The following is an 11,726-nucleotide window of genomic DNA, read 5'->3' on the forward strand; positions in this document are numbered from 1 at the left end:
TCCAGGTGACTACCTTGAAGCTGGTTGAGGGAATGCCAAGAGTGTGCGACGCTGTCATCAAGGCAAAGGGTGGCTACATTGAAGAATCTCAAATCTGAAATATATTTTGAGTTGTTTAACACATTTTTATTTACTTGATTCCATTTGTGTTATTTCATAGTTATTATTCTACAATGTAAAACATAGTAAAAATAAAGAAAAACCCTTGAATGAGTAGGTGTGTCCAAACCTTTTACTTGTACATATATAATTTATTTTCAATTCCTAATGTATGTTACAGATACTAATTCATACAATATGTTACGAATTTGTAAGTGCTAAAGATCCTGGACAGCATCTTTTAAGACGTGTCTTGCCATTTGAATACATTTTAATACATATTTTTTCTGTGTGGCTCAGTCGGTAGAGCATGGCGCTTGCAACGCCAAGCGTCGTGGGTTCGATTCCCGCTGGGGCCACCCATATGTAAAAGTAGTGGCCCCAGCCGACTTGTAAGTCGCTTTGGACAAAAGCGTCTGCTAAATGGGATATATTATATTTTTACATTATTAATGACTGATTGAAAAACACATTTTTCGTGGATGCCTTTTGGCTTGCTTTTATTACCTTTTTACTTCATTTTGTTTTTGTCAGGTTTGAGTTCTGTGAACCCATCTTTGTGGTGGGCAACTGTCTGGAGATCTCGTCAGACAGTCACCAATACGACCGTATCTACTGTGGTGCGGGGGTGCAGAAGGATCATGAAAATTACATGAAAATCCTGCTCAAAGTTGGGGGTATTCTAGTGATGCCTATAGAGGATCAGGTAAGCGGTAGAATGACTCTGAATAATGCAGATATTATAAACATCATTATTCATGATGGTGCCTTCTGCGTTGGTAATCAGAGGCTGCGTCTGAAGTGGCAACTTATTCACTATATAGTATAATACTTTTGATCAGAGCACTATGGGCCCTGATCTAAAGAAGTGCACTATATATGTAATAGGGTGCCATTTGGGATGCTGCTAGTGATACAGCCCTGGCCTGCATGACCAATGATGTTACGATACCCAGCCTTCGTTATTGTTCCTCAGAAGCCCCTGAACTGGTACTTACGCCATCAGTCTGGTCTATTTTCTCCTCTTAACAAATTGGAAAATAGCAAAAACACTTTAGAAAAAGGATGACGTTGTGTGGCACTCAAAATAACATTTTTGAAGGGCTTGCACAAGCCCACACAGTCTGTCATCTTGTGAAATGGAAAGTCTAGCTGCTTATGTTGTTTTTCAGAAACCAGTTGGAACTCCTGCATTGCCAGGTTTGTGTGGTGGTGCAATAAAGAGGGGGGAGGTTTTGATGTGGAGAATTGAGGCCAAGAGCTGAGGCAGCTTAGCAGCTCTGGATCAACACCTCCATGTGATGGCCAAAACCAGCTTTTTGTCAAGTAGATACTTGAAGGCACCCATGTCTCTTTCTGGTGTGGAACTGAAGATGCATATAATACATGTGATGTTTGTTCCTCTTGTCTTGGTGTATTGGTGCTGGTGTCATTATGATTGGTGTAACTTTTCCATTGTCTAGTGCTGGGTACTCCAAATTCGACATGATTTTTATTTGCCCCTCCCCCAGCTTTCTAATAAAATAAACAACTTCCTAAATTGTTGTTGAAGATTAAGACTGTCAAATCACCAAGAAATCAGCTCAGTGATTTTAAGTATTCCCATGCATAAATAGAGAGGCATACGTGATCGTATCCCAATGTAATCAAGGTTTTGAATGATTCTGTTTTTGTCAAATACTATATCTGTTTGGGCTTCTTGCATTCATTTTGAAGTGTACAAATAGTTTAGAATTGTGTTCTGGCCCCCTGACCATCCGCTCAAGAACAAATCGGTCTGCAGCTGATGGTAATTGGGGACCCCTGAGAGATATCCGACACTGCAAGCTAGATCTACTCTAGGTTTTCTAAAGCTAACCAGCTTCAAGTTAGATTCACATTCCAGCTCAGGCTTCATCCGTATTACAACGGTGGATATTGATTGTCCACCTGCCGCTAACTCTAGCAGGCTTGTGACTGCTCGTGCATGTCACACATGGCTGGTCAAATGCCGAACTCTTCATTCAGACAATGCTGAAACATAAATCCATGGGCGGGTGAGTGAGACATTTTCATTTGAGCCGAAATCAAAAGGAAAGGAAATGTATCTTGCAAATTCAGCAGGCTATGGTGTGAAATAGGCTTTCTGAAGTACCGTCTTTATTTGATGACTTACTTGTAATGGCTTCTTTGATGTGCACAAACACCTTTTTTCCAACACATATCAACATATTTTTTTTTTATTATAAAGTCATACAAAGGTGTTACATTGCGTGAAGTTTTAAATGCATTCCATCTTTACTAAATGTGTAATGTGATATATTCCAACACAATTGTTTTTTACACCAAATAAACATTTGATGAATAAAAAATTTCATCAGTCTTTCTCAAATGAAGGTGATGATGATGCAAATTCTTTGCAAGAGGGATGGAATCTGATTTCATTTGTCATCAACTCGCAGCTCAATCATTTCATTCAGGGTAAGCGGAGTCAGCCGTGAGTCAGCCTGCCCGGAGCAGGTTATTATTGAAGGATTCATTGCCATAGAAATGTACCTGGATGAAAGGTCAGCCACTTTTGTATTGGAGTCCGCAGTTTAACTCGGAGTTGACCTCGCTATCTCCTCAAACCTGATTCGTAGGATAACCCTCTGGTCTAGTGGGTTGGTGTTAACATGGTTGGTATGCATCTCGTGGGTTGGTGTTAACATGGTTGGTATGCGTCTCGTGGGTTGGTGTTAACATGGTTGGTTTCCGTCTAGTGGGTTGGTGTTAACATGGTTGGTATGCATCTCGTGGGTTGGTGTTAACATGGTTGGTTTCCGTCTAGTGGGTTGGTGTTAACATGGTTGGTATGCGTCTCGTGGGTTGGTGTTAACATGGTTGGTTTCCGTCTAGTGGGTTGGTGTTAACATGGATGGTATGCGTCTAGTGGGTTGGTGTTAACATGGTTGGTATGCGTCTCGTGGGTTGGTGTTAACATGGTTGGTATGCGTCTCGTGGGTTGGTGTTAACATGGTTGGTATGCGTCTAGTGGGTTGGTGTTAACATGGTTGGTATGCGTCTAGTGGGTTGGTGTTAACATGGTTGGTATGCGTCTAGTGGGTTGGTGTTAGCATGGTTGGTATGTGTCTAGTAGATTGATGTTTAAACCTCTACAGGATCGGTCATTGAGTGTGCCAGCCAGAGCCCGGACTTAAACCAGATCGAACTTCTCAGGAGAGACCTGAAAATAGCTGTGCAGCAACGCTCCTCATCCAACCTGACAGATCTTGAGAGGATCTGCAGAGAAGAATGGGAGAAACCCTCCGAATAAGCTTGTAGCTTCATACCCAAGAAGACTCCAGGCTGTAATCGCTGCCAAACATGGATCAATAAAGTACTGAGTCTGAATACTTCTGTAATTGTCATATTTAATTTTATTTAAAAAGCTATTTTTTTATACATTTGCAAACATTTCTAAAAACCTGTTTTTTGCTTTGTCATTATGAGGTATTGTGTGTAGATTTGGAGGGGGAAACAATTTAATCAATTTTAGAATGAGGCTGTAACGTAACAAAATGTGGAAAAAGTCAAGGGGTTTGAATACGTTCCAAATTCACTGTATTGCCCTATCCCACCTGGACAAGAGGAATACTGCATAAGAATGCTGTTCACCAACTATAGCTCAGCATTCAACACCTTAGTGGCCTCTAAGCTCATCACTAAGCTCAGTGCCCTGGGTCTGAACCCCTCCCCGTGCAACTGGGTTCTGGACTTCCTGACGGGCCAATTCCAGGTGGTGAAGGAAGGCCACAAAACCTCCGGCACGCTGATCCTCAACACGGGCCCCACACGGGTGTGTGGTCAGCCCCCTCCTGTACTCCCTGCTCACCCATGACTGTGTGGCTACGCACGTCTCCAACTCAATCATCAAGTTTGCTGACAACACAACAGTACGAGGCCTGATTACCAACAATAACGAGACAGCCTACAGGGTGGAGTGGTGCAAGAAAAATAACTTCCCCATCAATGTCAACAAAACGAAGGAGCTGAAATGGTCCCTTCACACCGACAATGTGGTGAAGAACGCGCAACAGCGCCGCTCAACCTCACAAGACTGAAGAAATTTGGCTTGGCCCCTAAGTCTGTCACAAACTTCTACAGATGCACAATTGAGAGCATCCTATCAACTGTATCACCACCTGCTACAGCAATTGCACCATTTGCAACCTCAGGGCTCTCCAGAGGGTGGTACGGTCAGCCCAACACATCATCAGGGGAACACTGCCTGCCCTCCAGGAGCTCTATAGCACCCAGTGTCGCAGCAAGGCCAAGAAGATCAAGGACCTTAGTCACCCAAGCCACGGCCTGTTCACCCCACTACCATCTACAAGACGTAGACAGTACAAGTGCATCAAAACTGGGACTGAGGGACTGATAGATGCTGTTTATCTCCAGGCCATCAGACTGTTAAACAGCCACCACTATACGACCTCCGCCCAGTACCCTGCCCTCTTCCCAGTACCCTGCCCAATACCCTGCCCAGTACCCTGCCCTCCGCCCAGTACCCTGCCCTCCGCCCTGTACCCTGCCCTCCGCCAAGTACCCTGCCCTCCGCTCAGTACCCTGCCCTCCGCTCAGTACCCTGCCCTCCACCCAGTACCCTGCCCTCTCTGCCCAGTACCCTGCCCTCTCTGCCCAGTACCCTGCCCTCTCTGCCCAGTACCCTGCCCTCTCTGCCCAGTACCCTGCCCTCTCTGCAAAGTACCCTGCCCTCCGCCCAGTACCCTACTCTCCGCCCAATACCCTGCCCTCTCTGCCCAGTACCCTACTCTCCGGCCAGTACCCTGCCCTCTGCCCAGTAGCCTGCCCAGTACCCTACTCTCCGCCCAGTACCCTGCCCTCTCTGCCCAGTACCCTGCCCTCTCTGCCCAGTACCCTGCCCTCTCTGCCCAGTACCCTGCCCTCTGCCCAGTACCCTGCCCAGTACCCTGCCCTCTCTGCCCAGTACCCTGCCCTCTCCGCCCAGTACCCTGCCCTCTGCCCAGTACCCTGCCCTCTGCCCAGTACCCTGCCCTCTCTGCCCAGTACCCTGCCCTCTCTGCCCAGTACCCTACTCTCCGCCCAGTACCCTGCCCTCTCTGCCCAGTACCCTGCCCTCTCTGCCCAGTACCCTACTCTCCGCCCAGTACCCTGCCCTCTGCCCAGTACCCTACCCTACCCTGCCCTCTCTGCCCAGTACCCTGCCCTCTCTGCCCAGTACCCTGCCCTCTCTGCCCAGTACCCTGTACCCTCTCTGCCCAGTACCCTGCCCTCTCTGCCCAGTACCCTGCCCTCTCTGCCCAGTACCCTGCCCCTCTGCCCAGCCCTCTCTGCCCAGTACCCTGCCCTCTCTGCCCAGTACCCTGCCCTCTCCCAGTACCCCTCTGCCCAGTACCCTGCCCTCTCTGCCCAGTACCCTGCCCTCTCTGCCCAGTACCCCCTGCCCAGTACCCTACCCTCTCTGCCCAGTACCCTGCCCTCTCTGCCCAGTACCCTGCCCTCTCTGCCCAGTACCCTGCCCTCTCTGCCCAGTACCCTGCCCTCTCTGCCCAGTACCCTACCCTCTCTGCCCAGTACCCTGCCCTCTCTGCCCAGTACCCTGCCCTCTCTGCCCAGTACCCTGCCCTCTCTGCCCAGTACCCTGCCCTGCCCTACCCTGCCCTCTCTGCCCAGTACCCTGCCCTCTCTGCCCAGTACCCTGCCCCCTCTCTGCCCAGTACCCTGCCCTCTGCCCAGTACCCTGCCCCTCTGCCCAGTACCCTGCCCCAGTACCCTACCCTCTGCCCAGTACCCTACCCCTCTGCCCAGTACCTCTCTGCCCAGTACCCTGCCCTCTCTGCCCAGCCCAGTACCCTCTGCCCAGTACCCTGCCCCTCTGCCCAGTACCCTGCCCTCTGCCCAGTACCCTACCCTCTCTGCCCAGTACCCTGCCCTCTCTGCCCAGTACCCTGCCCTCTCTGCCCAGTACCCTGCCCTCTCTGCCCAGTACCCTGCCCTCTCTGCCCAGTACCCTGCCCTCTCTGCCCAGTACCCTGCCCTCTCTGCCCAGTACCCTGCCCTCTCTGCCCAGTACCCTGCCCAGTACCCTACTCTCTGCCCAGTACCCTGCCCTCTCTGCCCAGTACCCTGCCCTCTCTGCCCAGTACCCTACTCTCCGCCCAGTACCCTACTCTCCGCCCAGTACCCTACTCTCCGCCCAGTACCCTACTCTCCGCCCAGTACCCTGCCCTCTCTGCCCAGTACCCTGCTCTCTGCCCAGTACCCTACTCTAACCTTCAGTCACTGTCACCTGCCGGCTACTCTACCCTGCACCTTGGGGACTGCTGCCTATGTTTGAGTCATGGAACACAGGTCACTTAAATAATGTTTACATACTATTTATATACACTGAGTATACAAAACATTAACACCTGATCTTTTCATAACATAGACTGACCAGGTGAATCCAGGTGAAAGCATTGATCCCTTATTGATGCCACTTGTTAAATCCACTTCAGTCATTGGTGATGAAGGGAAGGAAACAGGTTAAAGAATCATTTTTAAGCCTTGCGACAATTGAGAAATGGATTGTGTATGTGTGCCATTCAGAGGGTGAATGGGCAAGACAAAATATTTAAGTGCCTTTTAAACAGGGTAGTAGGTGCTATGTACACTGTTTTTTGTCAAGAACTGCAACAGTGCTGAGTTTTTCACGCTCAAGAGTTTCCCGTGTGTATCAAGAATGGTCCACCACCCAGACGACATCCAGACAACTTGACACAACTGTGGGAAGCATTGGACTCAACGTGGACCAGGATCAGTGGGATGCTTTTGACAATTTGTAGAGTCCATGCCCAATGAATTGAGGCTGTTCTGAGGGCAAAAGTGTGTGTGGGGGGTGCATCTTAATATTAGGAAGGTGTTCCTAGTGTTTGGTATACTCTGTGTCTACTGATGAACCAAATTTGGGATTATTTTTTACAATTTTTGATTATTGTGTGCGTGTTGATTTTTACTACATTGATTGATTACAACTAGAAACAAAAGCATTTGCTGCACCCGACACAAAACCTGCTAAACTGGGTACACGACCAATATAATGTTATTTTATCTGTCTAGTGGATTGGTGTTAACATGGTATGTCCTCCATTGTCTCAATGGACTGATGTTATTGTGGTTGTTATACAGTAACTGTCACTCTTTATTTTCTGGTTGCAGCTGATACAGATCACCAGGACTGGTCAGTGTTCCTGGGAGAGTAAGAATATCCTGGCCGTGTCATTCGCACCTCTGGTCCAGAAGAACAGAGCTGAGGGAAGCAAGCCTGATGCTGTAGAGCTCCGTAAGTTCTCTACTCTATCCCCTGTTCTACTTTAAATATTGGGTCTTATTCACTAGGCAACAAACTAGAAAAGAGTTTTGCTACGGTGTGCACTAATGATTATATAACTCTGTTCTGTACAAAACCATTTTTTCTGTTCTCTGCAAATAGACATCAGAACTATTACTCCTTTGTTTTGTTTTCTATCTCTCTTTTGAAGTTTAAAGTAAGCCACACTTTTCAAGTCAAAGGACTTATTTAAAGTTAAGACGAGCCAATTTCTAACAAAAACTTTGCTTTGACTCTAGAGGCTTAGTTACCCAGTGGGTTGGTGCATCATTCTAAGTATTTCATTAACCGTAATGACATTTTTCCATTACTTGTTTTTCTATAAATGTATTTGAAGTATTTTATCCAAATGGCCAACCTATAATCGAGTTCTTGCGTACTGAAATGTTATTGGGCTAATGGGATTTGACCTGCCGTCCATGTCCGTGTCCTCCTCAGCCCCAGTGACAGTCAGGAGCCTTCAGGACCTGTCTCGCGTCTACATCCGCCGCACCCTCCGAGATCTGACCAATGAAGAATGTCCTGACAAAGGTCTGGTGCAGAGGGCGCCCCAGAAACGCAAGCGCAGGCGTTGCCGGCTGCGACGCATTAACACGTACATCTTTGTGGGTAACCAGCTGATCCCCCAAGCCATGGAGAGCGAGGAGGACGAACAGATTGACCAGGAGCAGCACAAGGAGGACCAGGAGCAGCAAGAGGCGCAGGAGAAGGAGCAGGAGGAGGAGAGAGACATTGGCAGCGTTGAGATACTAAAGGCAGTGAATGTGCTGAGAGACAAAATCATGACTTTACCTCTGCCTGAATCGCTGAAGACCTATCTGTTATACTACAGAGAAAAATGACTGACTGCTCAACCTGCTGGCATCTGTTCTCATGGATGCCATCCCTGCTGAGATGCTTTTCTTCATTCTCCTGTCTCCTTTTTTCAGTACTGAATGATGTAGTATTCTTTTTCTTCTTCAATATGAACATGGAATGGACACTGAGACTTACTGTGTCGTCATGGATCATTTTCTATAGTTACTATGATATGGTTATGTTCGTTTTTATGTTATCGATTGTCTTTTGAATTTGTATATCAAAGATTTATTTAAAAGCCTACTGAATGGAAAATCCTTTTCAAAGATGGTATTTTGAGGATGTAGATTGTATCACATGTTAATATTCCAGCAAATTGTCACGAAATGAAATTGTATAAAATAAAATGCTACCTATATTTGTTAACAATATGATAATGTAAAAATCCAGATTTTTACTGCACCTTTTTCTAGAAGCATTATGGAACTTGATATTACAGAATTAAGATTTACAATTGCTGAATAGAATAACCAGAGACCAAAAACAAATGCAGGGACACTTCCTATTTGAATCAAAGACTATTATGGAACATTTTATGAAACATTTCCTCATGAATCATTGAAGGGGCAATTCTTTCATTGTTCTTTCCTCACACTGTTATGTTTGAGTAGAGGGATTGTAATGCTGTGTGACGATGAGAGCTCAATGGGAGATTGGTTTGGCATTTATTTTGTACTGCATTTTTAAATCTCAAGTATTTCTTTAGAATGGTTCTATCCTCTTGCTTTCTCTCACTTTGCACGTAATAGGCATTTTAACTTGGTGATACATTTTTATTGCCTTGAATGTTTCGTCCGCCAGACTTATTTTTCCCTCTATTTTTTGTTCTATGTTTTTTGTTGAACGTAAGCTAAAAGGGTTTGCAATTACCATAACAGGAGGACAGCTCCAGCAGTTAGGCATAATGTTTGGAATGGAGGATCTCAGGAGAACATAATAATAATGAAGTATCTCTGATGAATTAAGATTTTTCTAATGGTGAATGAAAACATATTGATTCTGGTTTCAAGAAATCTTTCCCCCACACATCATCTCCAGCTCTTTATCTAGACCTTGAATCACTTACTGTATGTCAACACTGAAGACCCATAAAGTCACGGGTATAGGACTAACAAAGGCTCAATAATGTTTAATAATATCTAATCATGTAATGTTTAATAATCCTGTACTGCATAGTAATGTGGTGACTGATGTCACTAACAGGAGAACAGGCTCATAGTAATGTTTGGAATGGAGCAAACATAGTAAGAATGGAGAGGGACAGGCTCATAGTAATGTTTGGAATGGAGCAGTATCTAACAGGAGAACAGGCTCTAATCAGGAGAACAGGCTCATAGTAATGTTTGGAATGGAGCAGTATCTAACAGGAGAACAGGCTCATAGTAATGTTTGGAATGGAGCAGTATCTAACAGGAGAACAGGCTCATAGTAATGTTTGGAATGGAGCAGTATCTAACAGGAGAACAGGCTCATAGTAATGTTTGGAATGGAGCAGTATCTAACAGGAGAACAGGCTCATAGTAATGTTTGGAATGGAGCAGTATCTAACAGGAGAACAGGCTCATAGTAATGTTTGGAATGGAGGTATCTAACAGGAGAACAGGCTCATAGTAATGTTTGGAATGGCAATAACAGGAGAACAGGCAGGCTCATAGTAATGTTTGGAATGGAGCAGTATCTAACAGGAGAACAGGCTCATAGTAATGTTTGGAATGGAGCAGTATCTAACAGGAGAACAGGCTCATAGTAATGTTTGGAATGGAGCAGTATCTAACAGGAGAACAGGCTCATGGAATGGAGCAGTAATGTTTGGAATGGAGCAGTATCTAACAGGAGAACAGGCTCATAGTAATGTTTGGAATGGAGCAGTATCTAACAGGAGAACAGTAATGTTTGGAATGGAGCAGTATCTAACAGGAGAACAGGCTCATAGTAATGTTTGGAATGGAGCAGTATCTAACAGGAGAACAGGCTCATAGTAATGTTTGGAATGGAGCAGTATCTAACAGGAGAACAGGCTCATAGTAATGTTTGGAATGGAGCAGTATCTAACAGGAGAACAGGCTCATAGTAATGTTTGGAATGGAGCAGTATCTAACAGGAGAACAGGCTCATAGTAATGTTTGGAATGGAGCAGTATCTAACAGGAGAACAGGCTCATAGTAATGTTTGGAATGGAGCAGTATCTAACATGGGAGAACAGGCTCATAGTAATGTTTGGAATGGAGCAGTATCATAGTAATGTTTGGAATAACAGGAGAACAGGCTCATAGTAATAGTAATGTTTGGAATGGAGCAGTATCTAACAGGAGAACAGGCTCATAGTAATGTTTGGAATGGAGCAGTATCTAACAGGAGAACAGGCTCATAGTAATGTTTGGAATGGAGCAGTATCTAACAGGAGAACAGGCTCATAGTAATGTTTGGAATGGAGCAGTATCTAACAGGAGAACAGGCTCATAGTAATGTTTGGAATGGAGCAGTATCTAACAAGAGAACAGGCTCATAGTAATGTTTGGAATGGAGCAGTATCTAACACACTGAATTTAATTTATTTTGGGGAACAGACATATACAACAAAATGCACAATGTGGACCCAGAGGATATCACCTGAAAGTATTAATTAAAACGCTTGTTTCCAAAGTGGTCCTCGATGGTAAGAACAATAACACATGTATTACATGGTCTCCATGTATTTGATATCATTTAATTCCAGTCATTACCATGAACTGTCCTCCCTTCACTGGCCTCCACTGATGTGCACTGATTAGTAAGTGTTATGGCTTCTCTGAAAGATAATGTTTGTCAGCTTTGGTAAACACAACATAAATGTACTATTACTTTCTGGTATGAAAATATGTACTGTGTTTTTAAACCACAACAAATGGCCCGAGGCGGGTCATGACACAAAAACTCACAATACATTGCATAGTACCGCTTTTTCTATTCGTAGCAGCAAAGTCACTATAATGGGAGATTTTGGGATCCTTCTATTTCTGAACTGTGGCAGTATCCACAATAACAAGCACCTTATTCTGTTAAATCCTTAATCATGAAAATAGACCTGCCATCCTGCATTTGATGTACAGTACCAGTTAAAGTTTGGACACACCTCCTCATTCCAGGGTTTTTATTTGTACTATCTTCTACATTGTAGAATAATAGTGAAGCCATCAAAACTATGAAATAACACATATGGAATCATGTAGTAACCAAGAAAGCGTTAAACAAATCAAAATATATTTAATATTTTAGATTCTTGAAAGTAGCCACCCTTTGCCTTGATGACAGCTTTGCACACTCTTGGCATTTTCTCAACCAGCTTCATGAGTTAGTCACCTGGAATGAATTTCATTTAACAGGTGTTCCTTGTTAAAAGTTCATTTGTGGAATTTTG

The 11,726-nt window shown here is 44.9% G+C and overlaps 1 protein-coding gene across 2 annotated transcripts in view; it reads left to right on the forward strand.

Annotated features, from left to right (window-relative positions):
• Positions 1–8,700, forward strand: part of LOC135512573 (protein-L-isoaspartate O-methyltransferase domain-containing protein 1-like) — a 20,356-nt gene extending 11,656 nt beyond the window's left edge. For both annotated transcript variants that reach the window (XM_064934735.1, XM_064934744.1), the window contains 3 exons: positions 634–805; positions 7,300–7,423; positions 7,910–8,700. In XM_064934735.1, the coding sequence (XP_064790807.1) occupies positions 634–805; positions 7,300–7,423; positions 7,910–8,313 (700 nt within the window). In that variant the 3' untranslated portion in view covers positions 8,314–8,700. The remainder of the gene's footprint in view (positions 1–633; positions 806–7,299; positions 7,424–7,909) is intronic.
• Positions 8,701–11,726: the final 3,026 nt, after the last annotated feature.

Source organism: Oncorhynchus masou, chromosome 3 (genome assembly GCF_036934945.1).
Source record: "Oncorhynchus masou masou isolate Uvic2021 chromosome 3, UVic_Omas_1.1, whole genome shotgun sequence".
Taxonomy (NCBI): domain Eukaryota; kingdom Metazoa; phylum Chordata; class Actinopteri; order Salmoniformes; family Salmonidae; genus Oncorhynchus; species Oncorhynchus masou.